This window comes from Muntiacus reevesi, chromosome 10 (genome assembly GCF_963930625.1).
Source record: "Muntiacus reevesi chromosome 10, mMunRee1.1, whole genome shotgun sequence".
In the NCBI taxonomy this organism is placed as follows: Eukaryota; Metazoa; Chordata; class Mammalia; order Artiodactyla; family Cervidae; genus Muntiacus; species Muntiacus reevesi.
Window position 1 is genome coordinate 44,243,556 of NC_089258.1, and position 26,888 is coordinate 44,270,443.

The window sequence follows — 26,888 nt, forward strand, 5'->3', positions numbered from 1 at the left end:
GCAGGTCTGTACACACATGCCGTGTTGTAGGCAGCACGTCTGTACGCGCGTGCGTGTCATGCGCAGCACATTGTACAGTACATGTGGGTTTGTGTCCTGAAGGGGGCGGTGCCTGGCACCCCTCCCTCCTCGCCCCTTCCCCAGGGTGGTCAGGAACTCCTCTCTCTCATGGCCCCGCTGCTCGCTGTTTGCTCCTATTCCCTGTCCTGAAGTTTAAGCTTCAGAGACACAGGGAGAGGGTCTGTCATTCGCCACGTGCGTCTTGCCCCCCCCCCCCCGCCCCCGCTGGGCACCTTATGTGTTCAGTTACTATTTCTTCAGTGAGTTGGTTTTGTTTAGTAAGTTCAATTAGTCAACTTCTGTACTGCTGAATACCATGTTAAGTTTTGAAAATTAAACCTTCCCCTTGCCTGCTGCTGTTTTGTGTATCTTATTGGTTCAAGGTCTTTAAAAACTGTAAAATGTGATATCATGTTTGATCTGGCGTCAGGGCAGTGGAGGGCCAACATTCCAGGTTTATGAGGCCGTGTTCTTGTGACTGGAGTGATCCCATCTCTGCAGACAGGTCACGGCTTAGCCGACAGGGGTGCATGTGGTCCCGGGGAGCCAGGGCCCCCCGGGAGGCACAGAGCAGGGCCTGTGTGCGGGGCGGGCAGGCTGACACGACCCGCAGTGTCTCGTCCTGAGTCGTAGGAGAGCATGGGTTAATGAGCAGAATGTTCCCATGTCTTGTCCTGAGTCAGGAGAGCTGGGTTGAAGAGCAGAACTTTCCTATCACACATTGTTTCCTCGCATCACTTCCCCTCCACCTGTTGGCTCTGCTCTCATGGAAAGTAGCAGATGAAAAGAAATGGTTGATTTGCCCACAATTACTGCAAAATAAGTGAGAAATCACCTATGATGCTGAGTCTGGAAGTTTGCTTTTTTTATTTCCTGGAGTCACTCTGACTGTAATTCCACAAACAAGACCAAGCGCCATCTGCCTGTGATGAGATGTCCCCATGTCCTTGAGAACTAGCTTGGGGCTCTTTCCGTCTGACACTCCAAGGTCACTGTGTCCCCAGGGCTGCATCTGGAGCTGTGGGCAGGAGGGGACCTGCCTTCACTGAGAATTGGGCACCGCACTGCGTGTGCCCTCAGCCAGCTGGGCTCCCCGTGACAGGACAGTGTTCCTTCCAGTCAGCAATCTGGACCAAGTCTTGGCACCTGCATGGCAGACGTTCGATGAATCTGTGCAGAGTGAATGACTACACGAATCTTTGCTGTTCTTCCTACTGTCAAGATTTTTAATTAGCCTTGAATTATACATAATATTCTCTAATGAATTAAAAACCATCTGCTGCTGTTGCTCCTTCCGTGTCCGTGTCCACAGTCTGAAGTTAATTGGGGCCCGTGCACCCACCCCCCACCCCGACTCAAATTCACTGGAACAGACCTTTAGAGGTGAAGCACTATTCCATTTCAAGATAACAGTCTTGCTCATAAATTCCCGTGCTAACTTCTCAGAGCCTCATGAAAGTTGTCAAAAATCGAAAGGGAAAATAAGCTACATCTGTACCATCATCACGGGGTGGTACGTTGTTGCGTTAATAAAAATGTGATGCGCAGGGGGTGGAGTGAGAGGGTCGTCAGTGGAGCGTCTCAGCTTCAGAAAGAACAAGGTCCGAACATCTAATTGGGAGTGAAGATAAAGAATCTGTGAGTTCAAATCAGTGTGCTTGTTAGCGGTCCTCCCGACAGGCTGCGGTCCGCGTGCGGGCTTATGGGAGACTCGTCTGGGAAACTCCCCAGGTGGGCTCGTGTGCGGCGCCCTGGATCCGCACTGCCCACAGCACCAGGAAGGAGGCTGGCGATGCGTTGTTCTAGACGCTGGTTTCCTACTCATTTATGGCAGGAGTCTCTTCACTGTTTCTCTGTTTCCAGAGCGCGCATGTGGGAGTGCGTTTGCAGTGTGTGTGTGTCCGTGGGGGCTTGAGAGGTGTGTTTGGTTGTGTCGGGTGGGGATTCTCAGATACGCGTGGAGAAGTTAGTCACCCTAAATGTGAAGTAATAACCGCAGGGGGTATGCCTGCTTCAGACTGGGCGCACAGGCTCTTGAATAATCCACATTACCCGAGTTGGGCTTCCCCCCAGTGTTCTGGAGCCACCAGTACTTTTTTTTTGTAAATTTAATTCCCTCCCTAGGCTCCGCCTCTCTCGTAACTGCCCATACATCATTCTCTCTCTCCCTCGGAAAAGGTCATATTTTCCTTGAATTGGACATAAATAGAATGAAGTCAACAGTAGTAACTAATTAGGGGGTGAACTCTACTCTGTCCTAGCTGATGGAAAGTAATGAGAAATCGAGGTAGAGAGGAGACATGTATTCGACACAGAGACGCTGTTTTTCATTTCACAGTGAGACGTAACAGCGACTAGTGTTTAGGGTGGGAAGGAGGAGAGTGACTTTGAACCAATTAGTGAGTGGATGACATTTCTCTTTCCTCTACAGCACAACTAAAAGCTCAAATTTTACAGAAAGAAATCATTGCCTAAGAAGGAAACTGCTGAGCTCCGCTTCCTCTTTCTCTCTGGAAGCAGGACAGGAGAGACCCAGTAATACAACCGTGCTTATCAGCTGACTTCTTGACAGGCTGATATTAGGGAAAATACGATTTGCTGAAAGCCGCATGCGGCCCAGGCCATGGGAGCCTGGTTTGCTGGAGTTCCCAGGCTGAGACTTCTCAAGGGGAGGATAGTGTGTGCACAGGGGCCCAGTGGTTAGAGCATCTCCGTGAAGACTGTGGATAGTTTGTGGTGACTGTTCGGTTTTCCCTGGGTGAAGCAGGATAATTACTGGTTGGAATTCTAAGAATAAAACCAGCTGAACCGTGGGCAGGGAATCTCTGAGCACCACCTGCATGCTCCATTCCCCAGCAAGTGAAGTGTGAGGTGGAAAGAAGCAGGAGTGTGGTCCTCGGCACCAAAAGTGCTGAGGGTATTTTCTTAACTTCAGTTGTGTTACTTTATCAGCCTTGGTTTCTCCTTCCTGTGTGCTCTCCTGATATTAATTAATTTGAAGGCAGATTCAAGCTGATCAATTAATCAAAATGACAGTACTTTTCAGGTGTTATGGTGGCAGAATTAACCACAAGGGCGGTAAGACAGGGTTTCTACTCTCAGAAAGCTTATGGTCTCAGAGTTGCAGGACAAGTACCAAGTGCTGGTGATTTCCTGCTCTTCTTAAGCATTTACGTGACACTCATGGAGCGCCTGCTGTGGGCCAGCGAGTGGGGTGTAAAGATGAGTGTGGCCTCATTTTCCGAATAAGAAATGCAAGTGTATGTGCACAAGGTTTAAACTTATGTTCAGTGCTGAAAATATGTGGGTTATTTTCAAATTTATTGTTGTTGAGTCACCAAGTCATGTCTGACTCTGCGACACCATGAACTGCTTTGTCCTTCACTGTCCTGCAGGCTTTGTCCTTCACTGTCTCCCGGAGCTTGCTGAAACTCATATCCACTGAGTCAGTGATACCATCCAACCATCTCATTCTCTGTCATCCCCTTCTTCTGCCCTCAAGCATCAGGTGTATACCCCGTCAGGTGGCCAAATTATTGGAGCTTCAGCTTCAGCACCAGTCCGTTTCAAGTATCTCTTGACATTGATCTCTAACATAATTCCACAGTCGTAAGAGAACAGACTCTGTATGATTTCAATACCTTTAAACCATGAAATTTTTGCACCTTGTTTTATGTGTCTGGATATGTTCCAGTGTCTCCTGTTTATAGTCTATGGGAACTCATATAGAATTTGTACCCTGCTGTTGCATGAAAATTGTATAAATCTTAATCATATTGAATTGGTTCATAGTGCTTTTCAGGTCTACTGTTAATACATTCTACTTTTCCGTCCATTCTATTACTTTTTCAGTTTGATATTGAAACTCCAATTAAAAATCTTTATTTAGCTACTTAAAAATAATTGTAACATATAGTGGAACCATATGTAGCTTTGTTCTATATTTTCCAAGTCTCCTGTAAATGTGTTATCATACTTTCATAATTTAAAAGATAAAGAGAAAAAATTAGGTTCAGTAATCTGGGCCTGACTGGGATGGCTAAGGACTTTGGTCTTGTTGGGCATCATGGATGGAAAAGCTTTGCTCTCGTTCAGTCTCTGTGTCTGACTCTTTGGGACCCCATGGACTGCAGGGAAATCTTAGATGACGAGAATTAACTCATCACTTGGAACAAGCAGATCATTCGGTGGGAGCTTCATGTATGCTCTCAAGTGAGTCAGTACACAGTGATATAACCAGTGTGTCGAAAAGTGAAAGTTAGTCACTTAGTCATGTCCGACTCTTTGTGACCTCATGGACTATCCCCACCAGGCTCTTCCATGGAATTCTCCAAGCAAGAACACTGGAGTGAGTTGCCATTTCCTTCTCCAGGGGATCTTCCCAACCTAGGGATCAAACCGAGGCCTCCTGCATTGCCGGTGGACTCTTAACCAACCAACTGAGCCACCAGGGAAGTGAAACACAGTGTTTATAACCCATGTGGTACATACACTTTTTTAATACTGGATTTTTATGGTACTGGGTTTAGGAATTACCTCCAATTTTAAAGCATTATTTATTTCTTCCTGGAAGTTATTACAGATTGCCCCTGAGGACACCTATCTACATGGACACAGGAGCAGGTAGAATATGGTTCATTGGGGAGTTCTCTAATGTAATTCTCTCCGTGGTGTGAACCAGTCAACTTCTGAATTCTTTTTTTCTGCATTGGACTTAGTACTCTATTTTAACTAATAGAAAGTGCTTGCGTTAACTGTATAATTTTAATTTCTCAGAACAAGAGTGTGATTTATATTTAAGCTGGCAAAAATCATGTAAGTGGTAGAGAGCTAATCAATTCTAGAAACACTCAGATTCGCCTTGTTCAATTTTAAAGTTTAGTGTTACTTATACTCTTAATTCTGGTGATTAAATTTTCACAACTTAGGAATGTAGAGAAAAATACAGCTGTCACAGTGTTCAAATGACTTTTCTAATAAATCTTTTTGAAGTTTTAATATGACAGCGTGCCTCAATTACCAGTGTTACCTCTATTTTAGGTGTTTCTTTATGGTGTGAGATTACCTCTGAGGGTGCTGCAGGGAAAGACACGCATTTAAGACTCGCTCTGATGATTGACATTCCAGTATAATTTGGTGTAATGGGATTTAATTTGTTTGTAGATAAACTTACCTAAAGGGACCATGACAAGAACAGAACTCTCATAGCTTATATAAACAACAGAAAATTAATTAACATGGAAGTACTAATTAGTTTATCCAATTTGCTGGCAGAGCTCTGGGGACCCAGGCACAGAGCTGGGCTGGCACTTGTGGTGGTGGGCAGAGGCGGGGAGAGGTGCAGGTCTCAGGGATGCTGGAGAGTGGAGGTGGTGCAGGTCGGGGAGGGAGGCCCTAGCAAACCACTGTGTCACGCTGCCTGCTCAGACCTCAGTGCGGGGCACAGGAGAAAACGCCTGGACCCGTGGCCACAGCCCCGACTGTGGACCTGGCCCCGGGCCTTGGTTACCTCTGCAATTTCTCTGAGGCTCCCCCACCCTACCTGTGTGGCTGACAGCACTTGCTCATATAATTGTCCTTCTCCCTGCAGTGTCTCTGTATCTTTTTTCTTTTTTTTTTTATTAGTTGGAGGCCAATTACTTCACAACATTTCAGTGGGTTTTGTCATACATTGACACGAATCAGCCATAGAGTTACACGTTGTATCTTGTTTCCTCTTAAATGTCACTCTAGCTCCTTCCTCAAGGAGCCATCCCTGCTTACAGAGTTAAGTCATCTTCTCCTGTGTGGACCTTCACACCTGCCCTTGGGAGCATGGGTCATGGCTCACGTGTTCTGTTTATCCTTGTGATTCCTTGATTTGTAGACACCTCTGTCACTTAACAGAGAAGGCAATGGAAACCCACTCCAGTACTCTTGCCTGGAAAATCCCATGGACAGAGGAGCCTGGTAGGGTCCATGGGGTCTCGAAGAGTCGGACACAACTGAGCGACTTCACTTTCACTTTTCACTTTCATGCATTGGAGAAGGAAATGGCAACCCACTCCAGTGTTCTTGCCTGGAGAATCCCAGGGAAAGCGGAGTCTGGTGGGCTGCCGTCTATAGGGTCGCACAGAGTCGGACACGACTGAAGCAACTTAGCAGCTATCACTTAAGGTGGTAAGCCCTGGGGGAGAGGTCACAGTAAATGAAGGAAGGAAGGAAGGAATGGAAACCTCCCTCAATTCTTCAAATACCATCTCAGTCTTTCTGGTCTCTGCAGAGCTATTCCTGACACACACACCCCTCCAGAAAACTCAGAGGTTACTCTCCCATTTCTCACTTCCTTTTACTATCATATTTTGTTTTGCTTGCATGTTTGTCTGTCCCTGAAAAGACACTCCCAGTACTTGGTTTGGGGCCAGCAACACAGTGAGTACATAAAACGTTTGGGAAATTGTTAAATGAGGAAGGGAATAAATGGTGGGGAGCAGGTCCTCACCTCTGAAGTCCCATGTGAAAGAGGTGAAACATGAATAGTGGGGGGAAAGGCATAAATTCATAATGGAGCAGTTAAAGCTGACTTCCTAGAAGGACTGGTAATTAAAACAAATGTTAAAGAATGGCTAGGACTTCACCAGATGGTGGTGGAATACCTAAAAATTCATATGCAGAAGAATGAAGTAGAGCCCCTACCACACTATGTACAGAAACTGACTCAAAATGCATTGAAGACCTAAATGTAAGAGCTAAAATTATAAAACAACATAAGCTTAAATCTTTGTGATCTTAGATTAAGTAATGATTTCTTAGATGTGACACCAAAAGCACAAGCAAAGAGGAGGGGGGGGAAGTCTAGTTGAACTTCATTGAAATTAAAAATGTTTGTGTTTTAAGGGTCACCATCAAGAAAGGGAAAAGAAAATGCATAAAATGGGGAGATTGTTTGCAAATTAAGTATATGATAAGAACTTATGTGTAGCAATTACAAAGAACTCCTCCATAAAAAGAGACAATAAGCCAGTAGAAGGATGAGCAAAGGACTTGAATCGATACTTCTCCAAAAGAGATGTGCACAGAGCAAATAAGCAGTTGAAAAGATGCTCACATCAGTAGCCATCAGAGAAATGCAAATCAAGGCACCATGCGACAGCATTTCACACCCGTTAGGATGACTGCAATCAGAGACAGATGACGACAAGTGCTGGTGAGGCTGTGGAGAAACTGAATCTCTCATAAACTGCTGTGAGGCCCGGGCGGAAAGATGACGGCGTAGAAGGATGTGGGCTCATCTCCTGCACGAGCTCCAAAACTGCAACCCACTGCTGAACAACCATCGTCAGGAGAATGTTGGATCCCACGATAAAAAGATACCCCAAATCCGAGGGCAAAGGAGAAGCCCCCAACAAGATGGTCGGAGGGGCGAAATCACATTCAGAATCAAATCCAAAACCCACCAGAGGCGCTCGGAGGGCTCAAGCAAAACCTTGTGCACACCAGGACCCAGAGACCCGGCAGAGGCTGAGCCAGAGCTGTGTTTGAGTGTCTCCTGTGGAGGTGTGGGTCAGCAGTGGCCTACCGCAGGGGCGGGGTGCAGGAGACCTAGTCACACAGCTTGTGGCATGAGCCTCTCGGAGGAGGCTGCCACTAACCTCCATAGAGCCGCCAAGCAGATGACCTACAAACTAAAGAACAATTATGCCAGAGAAACTCTGTCACTGTTAAGAAGGTTCTAGGAACCACAACAGGTTTCCCAACCTGGGGATCCGGCACAGGGACTGAGAGCCCCAAGGGATTTGACTTTGGAGGCCAGGGGAGTTTGATTACAGAACTTACACGGGACTGGGAAGCAGGCTCTTGGAGGGTACAGACAGAACCTTGTGTACACGAGGACCTTTAGTGTGCTCTGCATATAAGTTAAACAAGCAGGGTGACAGTATACAGCCTCGACATGCTCCTCTCCTGAGTTGGAAACAGTCTGTTGTTCCCTGTCCAGTTCTAACTGTTGCCTCTTGGCCTGCATAAAGATTTCTCAGGATGCAAGTAAGGTGGGCTGGTATTCCCATCTTTTAAGAATTTTCCGTAGTTTGTTGACCAACCTAGACAGCATATGAAAAAGTACAGACGTTACTTTGTTGACAAAGGTCCATCTAGTCAAAGCTGTGGTTTCACCAGTAGTCAAGTATGGATGTGAGACTTGAACTGTAAAGAAATTTGAGCACCAAAGAATTGATGCTTTTGAACTGTGGTGTTGGAGAAAACTCTTGAGAGTCCCTTGTACTGCAAGGAGATCAAATCAGTCAATCCTAAAGGAAATCAGTCCTGAATATTCATTAGAAGGACTGATGCTGACGCTGAAACCCCAGTCCTTTGGCCATCTAATGCAAAGAACTGACTCCTTGGAAAAGACCCTGATGCTGGGAAAGATTGAAGGCAGAAGGAGAAGGGGATGACAGAGGATGAGACGGTTGGGTGGCATCACCAACTCGATGGACATGAGTTTGAGTAAGCTCTGGGATTGGTAATGGACAGGGAAGTCTGGTGTGCTGCAGTGCATGGGATCGCAAAGAGTCGAACACGACTGAGCAACTGAACTGAACTGGAATGTAAATGGTGTAGCCACTTCAGAAAACAGGAAGGTATTTCCTCAAAATGCTAGACATAGGATTAGCCTATTACCAGAAGTTCCATTCCATGGTATATATCCAAGAGAAATGAAACATATGTCCACTCAAAAACCAGTTCACAAATGTTTATAGAGGCATTATTCATAATAACCAAAAATAGCAATAGCTCAAGTGCCCACCATGAAATGGATAAATAAATCAATATTATTTAACAACCAAACAGAAGGAAGTACTGACACAGGCTATACCATGGATGAACCTTGAAAACATTTTTCTAAGTGAAGCCAGTTACCTATCACAACCACATGTTATAGAACTGATCTATATGAAGTGATCAGAATTGGCAGATCTATATAGAGTTAGATTAGTGGCGTGACTGCCAGGGGCTGAGTTGATGAGGGACAGGAGGTTGGCTGCTAAATGGTACAGAATGAAAATACTCCAAAATTGATTGTGGTGATGGCTGTGAAACTCTGTAAATAAGCTAGAAATCATTGAATTAAGTGGGAAAATTGTATGGTACACAAATGGTATCTGAATAGATCTGTCATCATAAAAAAAAATCACTATAAAGAAAAAGAATGAGTAGTCATTTTCAAAGGGGGAGCAGAAGGATGCACTTCATCCCCTCAGCATGTGCAGAGGCACGGGTGAAGGGGCCTGACTTGGTCTGTGAGCACCGAGTGGTCTAGTGTGGTTCTGGTCTAACCTGGAGAGTAGGTGCTTCTTTTCCGTGCTAAGAGGCGAAGGCTCTGTCATTTAGGAAATGGACCTACTAATAGAATCAGAACACTTTTAATTTCCACATTGAAACTTTTGTTGAAATTTGTTCCTGGTTACTTATGTATTATCAATAACTACCTTTCAATTCAAATGAACACATTTGACCTTCTAAATATTCTAAGTGTGTTATGAGTAGGATTTCTATATGTCTTCTAAACACTTTGTCATCACTGCATAGCATTTGGTCACTTCAGTGTTCAGGAAGTGACCCCAATGAAGTTGGTAAATGAAGCAGAGAACTAACCTAAAAATGGAAGAGTCCTAGAAATTTTCAATAAAACCTGGAAGTAGAAAAACAGTTTTCCTACTAATCACAGCTGTGTTCCTGAAAAGGCGAAGTGGTGATGCTTCTGGATCAACTGCTGCTCAGACTTCCACCCTTCTTCCCCTCCTCTGTTCCTCTGTATTGATGTTACCTGTTCCTCCTCAGCCTCTTCACCATGCAGATGCTCTGAATTTGTGGGGCCACTCACACTGTTGTGCATTGGGGTGCAGCATGGAGTATGGTTTGGGTGCCCATATTTTAAATCACATTCAGCTTCTCAGATCTGGTGACAAGACTTCCATTGTAGCTATGTTTGGCTCCAATTTAGAGAGATATTTTATACAGTCTAAACTATCACAAAGACTTGTTCCCTTTGAAAAATAAATTCAAGCTAAATTCAGAAGCATTTTAAAGACTCTATACTTTTTTTTGAAGTTTTTTTTTTCATTTATTTTTATTAGTTGGAGGCTAATTACTTTACAATATTGTAATGTGTTTTTTTTTTAAGGTAGGTTTAAGTCCCTTTCAACTTCTTCCACTGCATACACATGCCAAAAATGGGGGAAAATAGGTTATGATAAGTCAAAAAAATAGAAGATACCAATTCAGGTGGAACTGAAGTGTGACAGCCATCACCTGGCGAATGATGTTCTCACTTTTGCAGTGGAGCTCTTTCTGTGTGACGGCCTGAGCAATGCCCAGACTTGACAATACGTAACAGCCTCTGTCCGTGGTGCTGAACAGCCCCTTGCTTATCAGCTCCTGTGAGTCCTACTGTAACAGTTGAGTGCCTTGCCACAAACAAAGGAAGAGGCTTCAAAATAAGTGCTGTTTTGCTGACACTTTGGGACAAACTAAGGACGCTCTGATGTCGGGGCAATGATATTTGTTACAGAAGGTTCTAGTGGAGGTATTTACGGCTCAGGGAACTGAAAGTCACCCTGCAGCAACATTGGACCCCTCGTTACTAAGGGGCTCCTGTTGGGGTGCCCATCCTGGGTCTCCTGTGTTGTCACAGGGTTGCAGACTATTGGGTCCTTTTGGTATTTCATACAAATTTCCTTTAGTTTGACAATGATGAAATAGGTCAAGTCCCGTGAGGTTAATATTTATTTTCTGTGTGAGATTATCAGAAATAGATATGGTATTTGACTGAACATCTGTTTCTCAAAGCATCTTTAAATGCTTATGAGCACCTATGAATGTGCCATTCTACATCACAAGGATTCCCAGTGCAAACACATGCATGCGTATGTGTGTATTGTCCATCTCTGTGTCCGTGCCAATCAGAGCACAGAAGGCATACAGACAGGAGAAGCGTTTATATAATTACATGTGTATAAAAATGTATGTATTTATGTTTGTACTTATATATTATGTAGTTACACATATTTGCATTCATATACATACTCATATATTTAGTATGCATGTATACATGTGTGTACATATATATGTGACTAGGTCCCTATGGAGATATTAGTCAGATGAGTGACTGAATATTTATGTAAATATAGTTGGTGTGGCACAAACTACATAAGGAATGTCAGCTTATACTGTTAGATTGATGAATAGGGATTGATTATTGTACAGTGTAAACCTTGGGGAGATTCCCTCTTCAAAGGAGGAATGGAATCTCCATTTTCAAAGACTTCTAATTCTGAGAAATACCTGGTATGAGTGCAAGGAATGCCCAGCTCTGGACTCCGCACAGCCCAGGTAGAGGCGAGACAACCCCCCTAAACCACTGACTGAAGTGTAAAGACCCTCAGGGCCCATAGGAAGAAGTAGCTGGTTCACCTCGGGGCACCTGGTCAGTGGGGTGTGTTGATTGAGGCTGGTCCTCAGAAGGGTGTGAGACTCGATGAGAGACGGGGCCGAGGTGACAGCATGACCAGCGTGGGGACTTTGGTGCAGCGATGGGGTGGACGTGGGTAGGAGGCAAACACAGGAGGCTCTCCAGGTCCAGATGGTGGGAGTGGCATCTCTGCTGGCAGCAGGCACCTGAGGGGCCGGGGGCCTTCAGCACCAGCAGTTCTGGGTCTGTGCGTCTGAGCTTGGGGAATGTCGTCAGCATACATGACGGGTCCTTCAAGTCATGTAATTAAGTGAACACACCCAAAGAAGCCTTGAAAAGTGAGACAAGCAATGGGTCAAGAACAGGGCCTGGGGGACGTCATGTTTTTAGGAGAGAGGTTGTTATGGCAGCTTGTGATATTGAAGAGACTGAACTGGGGCAGCTCCTTGGAAAACAAGAAATTAAGTTTAGCATAGCGTCTTCATGCCATTTCTGTGAGCACAGTGGAGTTGATGGGAGAGGACTGCTCGCGCCCTTGAGTATTTGGTCAGTGCTGAGAAAGGAAATGGCAGGAGACTTCTGTGTCCAGAATCCTTAGGTGTCATGGCTGCATCTCAGGAGCGTCTGTCACCCAGAAATATTAATAGATCCCTGGTCCTTATGGCCAGCTTGCCCACACGATCAGCCAGAGGAGAATGCCTTCATCTCTTTGGGCATCTGTCCTCCTGACTGAATGAAAGAAGGATATATATATACACTACTGATACCATGTATAAAATGGATAACTGATGAGAGCCTACTGTAGAGCTCAGAGAACCCTGCTCAGTGCTCTGTGGTGACCTCAGTGGGAAAGGAATGCAAACAAGAGGAGATGTGTTCATACATATATTCATACATATATTCATACGTTGTTCATACATACATCCGGCTTCATGTGCTGTGCAGCAGAAACTGCCGCAACACTGTGAAACAACTATATTCATAAAAAGTAATGTTAGAGAAGAAAAATAATCAGGGCACTTGCATCCAGGAGTCCTGGGAATCAATAAGATTGAAGTCCTAAGCAGCATTGAATTCACAGATAAAAATGATGTGAAAATAGAGTGGCCTGTCAGTGCTACACTGGGAACACAAACTCTTGGATCTCTTGGCATCCCAGCGCATCTCTGCCTGGCAGTGAGCATGTATTTGAATTGAATAATCTTAGGACCCTGTTTTTCCTGAGAGATTCTAAGAAATCATTGAACTTCCTAAATCAGGCTTTCTTGGAGGGTAGGTCAGCTCCCCAGAAACATTGCAAAGTCAACCATGGCATTGTCAGCGGGGGGGGGGGGGGCATTAATAGCTGGAAAGGGGTAAGCAGAGGTGTGAGCTCACAGGTGATGTGGCTCCCAAGCAGGTGAGAGACACTACACATAGCAGTCTTCTTCTTGATAAAATATTTTGAAAATGCTTAGAAACAAACTTGTGTGATTCCTTCCCCAGAGACATATGCTATCCTTCCCCGAAAGGGTTCCACCATCTAGACAAGTCCTACTTCTCCTGCCAAACCCAGGTCACTGTTGCCAACCCCGGGCACTCCTAACATTTGGTGATTGATCAGAATGTGTGAGGTCTGAGGGAGGATTTACGTGACAATGTCATTCACTGCTGGACCAGCCCTGGGAGTAGAATCCACTGCTCCCCCTTTGATAGACAAGTTGTGTCGTGTGTATTTGAAATTGGAACAAAGACAAACTCAGATGATGGTAATATTAACAGCTAATATTCATAGATGACTTTGTGCCAGAAATATTGTTTTCCTTTATTCTTAACCTGTGTGCATTTTAAAGAGTGCCTTTCCCATTACAAATTCACACACGTTCACCAAGAACTTAGTTCATCCTCTCTGTCTCCCACCTAACCCCTAGGACCAGCCTCCTGCTGTACACTGCTATTACTTAGAAATAGCTTCTGGTGAAATCTGCTGTTTACCACCTAGGCTTCCCCATACATTTATGAATACACAGAACCACGTGTCACAGTGAAATATTATCAGTGCCTCCCACCAAGCATAAATTCTCACACCCAGTAGGCTCTCTGTATGTATTTGTTGAATGATATTAAAGACAGTGCTTTCGTAATTGGAAATGAGAAGCAGTGTTCAACCCTTGACCCTCTATTTCTTAACGATTCAGAGTTTTTCCATTTTAGCACACAAGATTTCATAGAATGAGCAAATTATGATTTATTCACGTGTCCCCTGTTGATGAATAGTCAGGTTTCTTGAGCTGTTATATTTTGTCGGGTGATATTCTCAAACAGTCCTGCTGTCTTTTGGTCATATAACCACGATGTCATCGTCGGGCCACACTGTGACCTGTTCTGTGTGACCACAGAGTCGTGCTGTCCTTCTGTCATGTTGTTATAGGCTGTGCTGTCTTATCGTCATGCTGTCATCGAGCCTATACTGTCCATAGTTGTGTCATCATGTATGTCATGTGTGTTACCATGTAGTGATGTCATGCCTGTGTGTGTGTCTGTATGTCCTGTTACCGCATCACACGTTATCATGTCAGCACTGAGTGGTGTCGTCGTAGCTGCTCCATGTTGTCCTGAGTCACATCATCACCCCGAGTGCATGGGTGAGTGAGCGCCGTATCACCGTGCCCTCGGCGTGTCTGGGGAGCATGCCTGGTTCCATTCGAGGGGTGTTTTGCCTGCGGGGCTCTTGCTGTGGACCTCCTCCCCGTGAAAGCACACGGAGCACCCTGTATCCTGACTCCCAGCCGCCCTGAGGCTTTGGAGAGGAAGGGCCCGCATCCCCTTCACTCCCAGCCTGGGGGAGCGAAGGCAGACTGGGCACAGGCCCAGTCATTACTGACTCACGATCACTGAGAACAGGGCAGCCCACGGCCCAGACCTCTGAGGCCACGCCCCTGCCCACCCGGGCCGCGCCCTCCACCTCAGGCCACTCCCCCAATCCGGGCCACGCTGCAGCTCAGGTCACGCCCCCCGGTCAGGCCACGTCTCAGCTCAGGCTTCACTAGCAGCTCATGTCACACAACCTCTCAGGCCACGCCCCCTGCCCAGGCCACTCCCACGGCCCAGGCCATGCCCCCGGCTCAGACCACGCCCCCAGCTCTGGTCTCCCAGGCCACCCTTCTCTGCCGCAGCAGGTGCCCTGCGCCCTGCGCCCTTCGCCCCGCCGACCGCCTGCCTGGAGCACCAGGACCCAGTCTGCTTCCTGCCGATGGAGCACTGATGGGAAGAAGCAGCCTCAGGAAAGGGCTGCCCTGTTCTCACTGATCTTGAAGTCGGCTTTGCCAGCAGCCCTGGTGGCCTCACGAGTCTGTGCCAGAGAGCTTGGCAGGGCGCCTGCAAGGCTTCTGAGCATCAGCTGTCCCCCCAGGCCTCCCTGGGGAGCTGCTGCCACCTCACCCCTGGGTCACCTCGTGAGAAGGGCGGGGAGGTGGGAGAAGGGGGAGGTGACTGACTCACTCACAGGCCTGAGACAAGTAGCTGCACCACAGAACGCTTTCTGGGTTCACAGCGGTGCCCCTCTCCGCGGAAGCATGAGAACACGGGTGCACTCGCATAGGAGAGCAAACTAGCTCCAGCAAACCAGACCTGCAGCGTGGTCACAGGCAGATTCTCCAGGGTGCGCCTGGAGCTGGGACAGATTTCTCTGTCTCGTGTCAATTAGCATAAGTGAGTGCAGTCGTCTTGTAATTTAAATGAGACTCTACACTAATGATGATGAACTCACAATGCATCACGTTTATTCCCTCATCACTGACCGGGAGTCTCTGGGGAAGAAGGTGATAACACAGAGAGAATCCTGTGGGCCCACGGGATCCCGCCTTTCCTGTCACGGGATTCCAGGATGTGATCAGCTGGCGCAGGGCTTGGAGAGGTGTGTGAGCACAGGGAGGCAGAAGCTTGGAAACACGGGGCCAGAACCTCACCCGCAAAGCCACACTCAGTGCCTGGTCTATGCATGTTCAATCCACTTACGCAGCAGCACAACCCACGTTTTTGACGAGGACCAGATGGGAAACCAAGTGGAGGGTCAGGGCCTTCACAGACCTCGCAGCTCCAAGTCAGGGAAAGCCCCCACCTGAGTGGCCACATCCGCATCCACACTTGTCTGTGAGGTAGCTGCTTCACAGCAAATCCCTAGTGACGTGAAGCCCATCAGCAGCCCAGTATCCCCAGGGTCTAGGTCCCCTGAGCCCATGGTCAGGGGTCCACGCTACACCCCCTCTGTTGCGTTGCCTGGCGCCAAATCACTCTTTCCACTCTCCTACATCCTCCCTTCATCCCTGGACCATCCCGCCCCTCCCCAGACTGCCTCAGTTAAGATGCTTCATGGTTTAGACCAATGAGCCCAGTTTCTCTCTCTGCCATGGCTCCTCCCACTGCCGACTGAGCCCTGGGGAGGAGAGGAAGGTCCCAGATCGCAGCCCCTCTTATTTGGGAGAAACGACCCCCAAAGGCCCCCATGAGCCACACCTTCTCACCCCAAGTCCATTCATTGCCATGACGTGAGCCCTGAGCATCCTGCTCCCTCCAGAGCTGTGGCCTCGCCTGTGACTTCCCACGCGGGGGCCTCGGGGCCTGGGCCTGGTGCCTCTGTCCCTCCCTGCCCCTGGCCAGGGAAACTTCAATGCTACTGTTCACCTCCTAAGTCAGTTCCTGGGAAGCTTCCCACTGCCTAGCTGTGATTTCCGCTCCTCTGAGCTGCTGCTGTTCACCGCACGCTGTCCAGCCTCTGTGACATTAACCACATCGGCGTCTCTAAGGCCGCCTTCCCCCTATCTGTACACAGGGCGCTGGACAGGATGGGGTGTAATTGGGGCGCAGATATTTCTGGCAGGTGACATGGAATTTACAGGAGGTGTGGACTCGGTGTTCTTCATCCGTTTCTGGGAGTGTCAGTGTTCTCACGTGGGTGTCCTGTGAGCTGACGGTGTCCAGGATCCCATCAAGTCCATTGACCTGCACCCTTGGGAGGGGAGACACCTTGTGTGTGGACCTTCCTGCTCCCAAGCCTCCCCACTGCTGCTCGGGAGACATCTGTGTTACATCAGCTCCTTCTCTGCGAGCTCGGGCAGGACCCCCGGGCAGGACAGGCTCTAAGTGTGTGCTCGCGCTGCCGTGTGTGCAAATCCGCCCCGTGCGTCCAGCTGCCGGTGAAGCCCCAGCGCTGGTGGGGCTGCTGTCCATGTGTTGCGGGCCCTTGTACCCAGGCAAGAGGTAGGGGTCCCTGGGTGGGGGCCCAGGGCCACGACTCTGAAGTGCTCAGAGAGGCAGTAAGTGTTGAAATTCAGAGTGGGTGTCGTCACAGTGAGGTCCACGGCCTGCCGTCCACTTGGGTCACCATGCGGGGCCAGTTGTTATTCTGGCATGTGTCTCTGATGGTGAGATGGTAATGTCTGGAGGTCACAGCTCTGGTGATGAGGCTCACATGGGCTCGGTGCTCTGGGCACTGTTTCCCCGACTCGGGCCGGCTGACCCGGGAGGCGTTTGCGGGATGCGCTGGGCCCTCACTGCCTCCTGTTACCAGGACCTGCGACTCGTGGCAGAAGGCCGTGCTGGACCCTTAGGAGAAGAACCTGTCAGATGTGCACACGATGCTGGACCAGCCACTGCATGTCCTGAATGTGACACATGGATGACGGATTCTTATGATATTGCTGGAAACAATTCTTTAAAGGCTAAGGCCTAGATGCATTAATAATCAAATTTGAAATGGCATTTGCCTAAGACTTGCATTCTGGAGAAGTTAATATGCCACGGGCTCAACTAATACCATCTCCCCACTTCTTCTTCTTTGAACTGAAGAATGATCTTTGGTTCACAGAATCTGAATTCCCTGAGGGTGTCAGTTACTGAGTGGCCACCATCGTCATCATCATCGTGCTGTTACTGTGGTTTCAACTTGTGGGGTAGCTTTGAACACATACAACATAATAACCTATGGAGATGAAGTCCACTGAGAATGTCTTGAATTTGTGGGTCAGTTTTGATGCAAATTCAGTTATCATTGCACAATTCTTGTACCAAGTAACAACCTAGTGTTGTTTGGTCCCTTCCAGGGCAGCAGGGGCAGAGTGGGTCAGGGTCGAGGGTGGGGCTAGGCATGAAGCCCTCTGCCCTGTGGCTGCCCCTCCCCCGCCCCATCGTCAGCTCCCAGTGGTGAAGTCCCTGCAGACGGGCTGCCTGGACCCTTGTTATGGTGACAAGAGCCCCTGCGGCCTGGGACGTCCCTAAATGCAGGCGGTGCTGGCAGCCCCACCTACACGGAGCAGCTGAGTGTGTGCAGCGTGCAGAGGGTAGGGTGCAGGAGCTCCTGGTGAGCTGGGGAGGGTGGGCTCCTTCACGGTGGGTCCTTGGCCTCTGTTTGGGGAGGGGGTGTTATATCTGCCCTGCGGGGCTTTCCCCTGGGCCTGGATTTGGAGGGAAGAAGAGGGGGAGAGACCCCAGGGCTGAGAGTCCTGTGTGCAGCCAGCCCTGCTGTCCAGGCTACGGCTCTTCCGGAAAAGGAGGCCCTCTGTGCAGGGTCTGGGGGACGGCCCCGCAGCCCCGCCTCCACTGTGCTCGCAGGTGCCTGGCTCCTGCTAAGGTGCAGCCCGCAGCAGTGTCCCCAGGGGTCCTGGGACCTCCCGCAGAGCCTGGCGCCCAGTCGTGGACCTGCTTTGTGAGCACTCGGTACTTGTCCATTTGAGTGTTTTTACTAAAACACAGCCTTATACGTTTGCTCATAATTATTTGTGCTTGAGAGATCTAAAGAGTTGTAATCAAAGTAAAGTTTTCAATATTGAAATTAAGTGATAAATATATTGCTATTATTTCAGCTGAGTAATATGAGTCATGTACAACTGTGAACGTGTGTTTAGTGTGTGCAGATGCATATGACACAGTTGCTGTCATTTAAAAACTATATCATGTAAAACACCTGCAGCAGTGGTTTCTTTATAGTAAAATCTGCTGAGATGCAAGGTCTGAGCTGGTCGTCCTGCTGGGGCGGTCAGGTTGCAAACCTGCCCATCAGGCTGCCACTGAGTCTGAGTCTGTGGATGAGCCGGGACTAACTGATGTCTCTGTCTGTTCTGTTTGCAGAGTCGCAGTGTACCCTCTGCGGAGAGCCGGAAGGTGAGTGCCCCTTGTCCTACGAGCCTCAGGTGGACACACCCTAACCTGTGATGGACACTGTGGAGCCTGTCGGAGGCAGGTTACAGATCTGTAGCCTGGTCTTTGCAGTGTTTGATGGAAAAAGTGAGGAGAAGAATCAGAACCGAGCATGGGATGGGCGCTGGGCAGGAGGTGCTTGTCTCCAGAGGAGAATTGGCATTGCTCCCAGACCACAGCACTCAGATGTGGATTCAGAAATGTTTGAGACATGTTTTTATGGGCTTTAGATAAATTAGCTGGTGTGCAACAGCCCTCACATGAAAGGAGGCCTCTGGGTGCCCTTCCTTCCTAGTTGTCAGGGTCGGAAGCCGGGAGGGTAGAGTCCGAGCAGTGGCCCCCCTAGCAGCATGTGGCATGTCTCCCCCACGGGGCTTCCATCCACACACGGGATCATGCCACCAAGGTGTCTGCCCACAAGGTGAAAAAAGAGTGAGCAAGAGGTTAACTTGAAAATTCCATCAAGCACTGCACTACCTGGATTTTGTGGACTGTTTGGAACTGTTCTGTGCTGTTTGAGGATCATGTGGTGCTCACACAGAGCTACGGTCAGCTCAGACGCTGATGTCTTAAGCGTCACTGTTACAGAAACGTGAAATCTGGGCCCTGGTGTTTCCAGGGTCAAACAGCATTCGGGGTTTAAGGTCCTGGGGAAGCTGCTCCCGGATGATGGCTTGGAGCGGGTTTCATCTGTGTGATGTGGGAACCTCGGAGATGCCAGGGGTCGTGGGGGTTTGAGGGTCGTAAGGGGTCACGGGTCCTGGGGGTTGCAGGTGTCTGGGGGTGACAGATGGCGTTCTCCAATGTGTCCTGTGTCGTTTCCTGTTGTCTCAGCTTCTTGCTGTCATCCCCACGTGGGCCGAGCCCATGCCTGGGGCTCCCATCTAATCCCCTTGTCCCCTGTGCTCCCACTTTTTGTGGAAGTGTGTGCCACACACACTGCAGGAGTCTTGAGGCATGAAGCTGCTGTACCTGGTGGCATCTGCAAACCCGTGCTGAGTTTCACTCTCCCTGTTGCCGTGAGCCACCGTCTGTGTTCCGTGGGCTGACAGTGTGTGCACGGGGTTGTTGTGGGTGAGTGGGGTCAGCGGAGCCTGGCGCGCAGGGAGGGGTGAAGCGCTGACTCAGACACGTGTGTATTCTGGAATCCAGGCTGGGTCAGGGGGTGTCAGTGTTTCCATGGATGCCCGGGGGGCATGGAGTGGACGAGCCCTGGCTGGCTGGCAGCAGAGCACGGTGGAGCCAGGCCCAGGTCCAGGCAGAGGCCCAGCCCTACATTCTGACCCGGGCCTGCCTGACCAGGACGAGCTCGTGGCTGCATCCACCTGCCTGAGGTCCACCCGAGGTCCAGGTCAGGAGCGCTGTCAGTCCAGCAGGGGAACCTGCTGGGGGAGGGGAGACACATCTGTCCTTGTTCTGGGGCACATGGGCCTGTGGATGTTTAATCAGAGTCCAGCTTTACTTGGTGCGAGAGTGACCCCAGCCGTCCAGCCGGAGGGGTCCTGAGGGTCAGGGTGGTCTCAGGCTGCAGTCAGGTGGCCGTGGGACCAAGGCTGACCCCTCGCAGAACTCCTCCCCTCTCGCAGCCATTTCAGGGTTTCAGACATGCAAGTGGGATTGCTCCACACCAGAGAGCAGGAAAGAGTGGATGGCACGGCCTCAGCTGTGCTTTATTTTTTGAAAAGCATGATCATATGAATATTCATACATTTTTAAATCATTTAAGTAATTAGTCTGAGTGAGGGCTGGCTGGGTGCAGTGAGCAGAATCTGAAATCAGCTTTTTTGTTCGTAATTTCTTCAGCAGCTTTTATCAGTTAACTCATAAGCCTACTGCAAAGCAAGGATCAGAGCCAGCGGCTGGTGGCAGGATGTCGGGCCCAGATCTGGGCCCATGCACTCATCACACCCGGAAGGTTAAGGCATCAATTGATGGAGCTCCCTTTCTTGTCGGGGCTGTGAACAGCGTTTCACCACTGAACCAGTCAAGTGGGAAACACCTATTTGCATTTTAATGATGAGTTCTCTGGGAGAGAGCAGTTCCTGGATCCAGACTGAATAGTTAGCGTTGCCTTAGATGATAGTATCTGTCATGCCAGTGAGACTGGGAACCAAGCTGTGGGAGGCTGGGGACCTCAGGACTTTGAGGTTGTGGGTTCCTGCACTGCAGAGGCCTCTTTCCAGAGACCATGAAAGTTTAATTGTGTATAAAATGCAGATCACAGTTTCAACATGCCAGTTGCTTACACTCTCTACATCGCAAGGCTTCTGAGATTTGAACGACTGTGTTTTTCTGAGATGAGGATGTTTAATGGAATTTATTGTTATTTATTGGAATCTTCCTTTCTACCCAGAACATAGAGACCACTCAACTCTGAATGCTTGCGAGGTGGGGTGTGAACATGTAGGAGAACTTAGTGAACCAGATTCACGTTACACCGACTTACCCAGGATGAGGACCCGTTCCAAAAAAGAAAGTCTAAAGTTTACTAACAGCAGTCTATTTGTTGACATAATTTTCTATACTAATTTAATAAATTAAACCATCTCAACTTGTGCCATTTTCCTAACGGTTCCTGTTGTCGTTTAGACCTTGGAAGTAACTGGATGTCATACAGCAAGGTCACCTTCTAAGGCTTCCTTGACATTGAAAGGCTCTCTGAAGGTTTTCATGACATAATCCATCACTGTAATGCAGGGAGATAATTTAGGGTATATGGTGGTTTTCAAACATCCTTGACAGATGCATGTTACTGCTTGCTTATTAACAAGACCACCAGGAAAACTGTGGACAGTGTGGGACCATAGCCGTCTGCTCATGGACCTGTCTATCGGTTTACACTCTGTGGTTCCACCTGCCCTCCTTACTAAGAGAGTTTCTGAGGTGGGAAGACAGCTCCTGATGCCTGGCAGAGTTGGGGAGAACTCACTTAAAATCCACTGTAATGTAACGACAGTGTCTTACGTTTATGTCATTTAACCCAGTTAAAACTAAGAAATGAAATAAGCTCTTATGGTGTAAATCTGGCATGCAGGAGTGTGCTACAAAAATGTTATGACGGATTTTATAAAGAAAGATTTTTCAGTGATAGAGGCCTTAAGATGATCACTTGAAAGCAGTGGACCGTTTGTGGTGACATATCCATCGGATCACTGGGAAAACGATGTTTGTAGAAATGCCAATCCAAAAACAAGATTAAGGGTAAAAATGGAAATCTCACAGAGTTTGAAGTGAGAGATTTTCTTTCTAATCTGAATTTTTTTTACTTTGATCATTTAAAAACAGAAATTGCATACTGCTCCTCAAATTTTGGACAAACATATACAGTCCAATGTTCTATCATAAATAGAATGAGTCCAAAATACCTCTTCTCCCTTCACAACCCCTGAGTAAAAACAAAAAGAAAGAAGAGAATTTTCCCTGTATTTGTAGTATTATGTTTTTTTAAATGCAAATATTCAAGATTTTCCCTACTAGCGACTATAAACGATGGAAATTTCCACACTATTTTTATACCTTAATTGAGAGTGTGTCATCCTGAGATTTTAAGGCCTCTCAACAATTAAGGAAAATAATAAGGTTGCTTTTAGAAAACTGGGCATCAGAGGGTTCAGAGAGAAGCATTCTCCGCCCCTCCCAGCTTCCACCCCCTTCTGCAGAAATGGGGGTGTCGGTTCTCAAATACCAGCAACCAGTGCCCCTCTGGTTCTGAGATCCTAGCTTTTTAATTGTATGCTTTGGATAAAAATTATTTTCTTCTGATTGCTCTTCTTGGATTGTTAGTGGAAGATAACCACCATTTATTAAGTTCTCCACATGTGCCAGGCACTCTAGAAAAAATTAGTGTTGCTTAGGAACTGAAGAATTCACCTAATTTGTGAGAGAAAACAGAACCCTGCTCCAACCAATCTGTCTTCCAGGACCTTAAAATGGCTTGTGTTATAGTGGAAATCAGAAAATACTGCCTAGGGTAAGACAGAGAATACTGTTCCTCATGAAAGTTTATGATGGGGCCATAGAAGCATGGATGACATCCCATCCCCACTACAGACATAAAGTCTCTGCGTGATTTTATAAACATTTGCTTTCAGCACATAGTTGAACTGGAATGAAAGAAAGCGAGGGAATCGCTTAGGTCCCAAGAATTGGGGTGGGGGGGGTTGTAAACCTGAGGGTGGGCGTGACTCCAGAGGCAGTGGCCCCTGAGCAGTAAACTACAGAAGGATGGGAGGCGGTCAGAGAAGAGGCATGTTGCACCTGCAGGCTAGAGGCGCAGGGGGTAGGGACGACGGGGAGGGATGATGGAGTTGAGCCCCGGGAACGAAACCCAGAAGCTCAGTGAGCTTCCCCGTTTATGAGAGAAGGCCTAGAGAACATCCGCCCGAGAAAGCAAGGAAGGAAGCTTATCACATTTCCACGGCCATGGGTAGACATGGTTACCAATGGTACGCACACTCCAGGCACAGATGTGAGATCTGAATTTCCATGAGCTGAGTCAGAGGTCCATGTAGTGGAATTAATGTGGACATTGTTCTAGAAGCAGAAGCATTTAGGATTCTGTCCAAGCCTGACTGCTGTGGCTGATTCCAATCACAAATTATCTGCAGGATCTTTGACAAAATGGGGCTCCAGGAACTCCTTTTCCACTTAAAAATAACCCTCATTTTAGATAAACATACAGTGAAATATTACTTGTCATATAAAGAAACTTCAGGGTGAGAAAACCTGATAGAAGGATGAGAATCAACAGACTTGCAGAGGTGCTGGGTAGGTTTAAAATTACTAAATAGATTTTCAAAAGGAAAAGAGACCAGAATTAAGGAACTATCATGTATGAAAACAAGGACAGATTATAAAAACAGTGTGTCTAGAAACAAGAAATGTCATTGAAATTCTCTGCCGTGTCTGTCCGTATGTTGTAAGTGGACTTGACAGAGCTGAAAAGAGAAGAGCTGACTAGGAAAGTGATATGAGGCCATCAACTAGAGCTGCACACAGACATGTGAGGAGACATGAGACAAGCGTGCAGGTGCAGGGAAGGTGCTGCGGGAAGTGCCAGCCCGCGTCTGGAGTTAGGTGAGAGGTTAAGAAGGGGGAGATGAGGCTGTGCTCAAGAAGGAAAGGCTGAGGTTTTTCCAGAACCAAAGCAGCAGGTCTCACCTCTTGATCCACAGACTCCCTGTATTGAAGCCAATAAATAAGGCATGCCCACATCTTATAAAAGGAAGCTACAGAATATGCGAGCTGAACAAGTGATCTGAAATATAGCCAGAGAGAAGACACAGACTACGATGACAAGGAGGCTTCCCATTGCAAAGACCAATGCTAAATGGACTAATAACCAACCGTTCCTGAGAAAATGGAGTGAGGAGGACGCCACGCATGCAACAGAAATCTCACTAGAAGAGGAGGGAGAGAGCAGAGGGGTGGGGAGGCTCAGATAATAGAACACAAGAGAAGAGAGGGTCGGGAGGAGAGGGCAGGCTCAGATAACAGAATACGTGAGACAAAAGGGTGGGGGGAGAGACTAAAAGGCTCAGATAGCGCAGAATACATTAGAAGAGCGACTCAGGTGTTTTTACACATCAATAAAATTATTTAACGATAAAAAGTTACAGTTCTAAGAAGCTAAAACAGTAGAACTGACTCAAATAAGGAACAAAGAAGCAAGAAGAAAAAGAGGATTATAACAAGAAACTGACAGATCCAGAATCTGATGGGAAACCCTCGCCTCAATTTTTGAGCAGAATCTTACAGGAGGGAGCTGGTCCCCAGGAAGAGCAGAGGATCCAGGGCATTTCCGAGGCACCCAGCATCCCTGCTGGGAGCCCTGTCTGTTGTCTGCTGAAGGGAGACATTTCTTGCTGAGGTCAAGGTTTAGTCTTCTGCTTGACCTCAGTCCTTCTGTGCTGCGTCTCTGTGGCCATAGCACATGCTTGCCCAAATGGTCTGAGCTTTTATTGGAAATGTTTGCAGGAGTCCAGGACCCTCTTGGCTCCACACTCTCTCAGCAGAGCATCTCTGCCTACCCTCCCGGGGGCCATGAGTTAACACATGGACCCTCTGGATTCTGGTCTCACATCCTAACACAGAACTGCAGGTATGCACAGACAGGCTGGAGAAGGGCTGGTGGGGACTGTGTGTGTGTGTGTGTGCGCGTGCATGTGAGATGAGCAGGGAGGGAGATCACGGGACACACAGGACTGGTTGGCGTTTGTTATCTCAGTGGGGCTTAGTTTCATGTGTACAGGGAAATGAGACTTGCGATATATTTGTATTAAATGTAGAAAAGTCCAGAAAAGCCTTCCGGGACTAGCTGGAGCTCCATCTCCCTGACCGGCGCTCTGGGTGTTCTCCATCACCTGCAGACTCACCCTCTGGATGCCTCTGCGCCCTGCTGTGCTTCCTCTCAGCCTTCCTCGCTGCCTCCTTCCCCCCCGGGGCTCCTGCTGCAGCTCATCGCGTGTCAGACTCGGAGCTGAGCGCTGGTCTGTCGGTGCTTTGAGCACGGGAGCCCTGTCACTTCGCCTCTGCCCCCAACGAGCCCGTGTTCCTGACCGTTAGGGTGTCTGGTCTTACTGTCAACCAAGGCAGTTGTATAAGGTACGCCTTGACTCAGAGGTGAAGCCACAGCCTTTACGTGTAATAGAACAGAGTGAAAATGGGTATGAATTGCACACACCATCTGGTGTCTGAGACTGTCACAATTATGCATTTATGCAGAATGATATAAAATGCACAAATGAACCCTAATTTGCAAATTTCTTTTTTTTTTTTTTTAGATTATGCAATATCTGAGTTTTAGGCATTCAGCTGGCACTGAAACAATTTTACCTCATTACTTTGCTCAAAGAATAAATAAATATTCTGTGTTTCTGGTCACCGGATAATTTAAATATCAGATTTCAAGTTTACTATGTGTAGATAAAGTACTGTCTATTTTCTTGCCGGTAACCTTATGCCTGTTTGTTGCTTTCTGAAGCATGTTTGAGAGGTGGAAGCACACGTGGAATATATGCACTTGAATGCTGAGAGGAGTCAAATCAGAGGTATTCCTAGTAATTCGTAATAAACCACCCTGCAATACTGGGAAGGATGAATAAGGAGAAATTTAACATGAGGGCAGGCTCTGACATTTGTCTTCCCTGTTAGAATGTTGCCTTCAGGAATGCAAGAACTTTGTTTTAAAATTTGAATCTTATTCATATCGTCTCAGGGTCCATGGATAAAATACCCCCCCATTTAGGTTGCCTCTTGGTCGATCTGATGAGATTTTGGTGTCCTCGAGAAGATTCTCTCCGTCTTCTCAAGCTCCAGAGAAGAGAGAAGTGGGTGCTTGTGTTCCCTGAGAATGAGTCCATGCAGAGGGTGCATTATGTCCACTCTCCACCTCTTTTCCTGTGATTTTCTGAGCCTGAGTTTTGCACTGTACATCGGCAAAAGTCGTGAGAACCCTTTGGGAATCTCATTCTGAGGTGCCAGGTGCTGAGATGTTTTCAAAAACAGGGAAGCGTCTCTGTGCCTTGGATCTTCGGGCAGAGTAGGTTCGGGGCTCAGTGACCGTCCTGGTGCCGCCAGCCTTGGAATCCGCCTTCTCCAGTGGGTCCCCAGAGCAGCAGCAAGGCCCTAGCAGCCACGAGACACGTCTCAGATGGACGGAGGTGAGGAGGAGGACTGGCGGAGCATCGGGCTCCCGGCTTGGCCTCTGGAGCTTCGGGACAGTGGCCAGCGCTCTCATTCACCGTCTGCGTGACTGTGCTGTGCCTTCATCCTTGCCTTCCTCTTGGATTTTCTTCCTTTTCTGCCTGCATTTCACAAGCACTGACTGAGTCCCAGGACTCCACACTGGGTCCTGGGAAGGAAAGCCGGAAGGCATTCCAAGCTAGACCGCGTCCTCTGAGCTCTGAGAATGTGCTGGAAAGGCTATCCATCACGGTCCACAGTGTCTGTCATAAGCGATTCACAGAAGATGTGACTTGCAATCAAGGTCAAACAGTTGACCTTTCTCCAATAGTTGTCCAAATTTGTGTTTACAGGTTTGGCTGGGTTTTAGGAGTTACTTGTTTTTAAGTGTCTGACAGAGATGAGAAACCCTTCCTGCTGAATCCCTTGTTTTTTATTAATAATATATATTCATAATTTTGCTTTTCTCTCTGATTGTTACATCTCATTAACAGTGTTATGAATGACAAATTATTGAGCCTTC

At 47.8% G+C, this 26,888-nt stretch overlaps 1 protein-coding gene across 1 annotated transcript in view; it reads left to right on the forward strand.

Moving 5' to 3' along the window:
- The window catches only part of DLGAP2 (DLG associated protein 2), a gene marked incomplete at its 5' end in the record, with an annotated part of 450,426 nt that overhangs the window by 170,371 nt on the left and 253,167 nt on the right, over positions 1 to 26,888 (forward strand). The window contains one exon of the mRNA XM_065946643.1: positions 18,614 to 18,646. Coding sequence (XP_065802715.1) covers positions 18,614 to 18,646 — 33 coding nt within the window. The remainder of the gene's footprint in view (positions 1 to 18,613; positions 18,647 to 26,888) is intronic.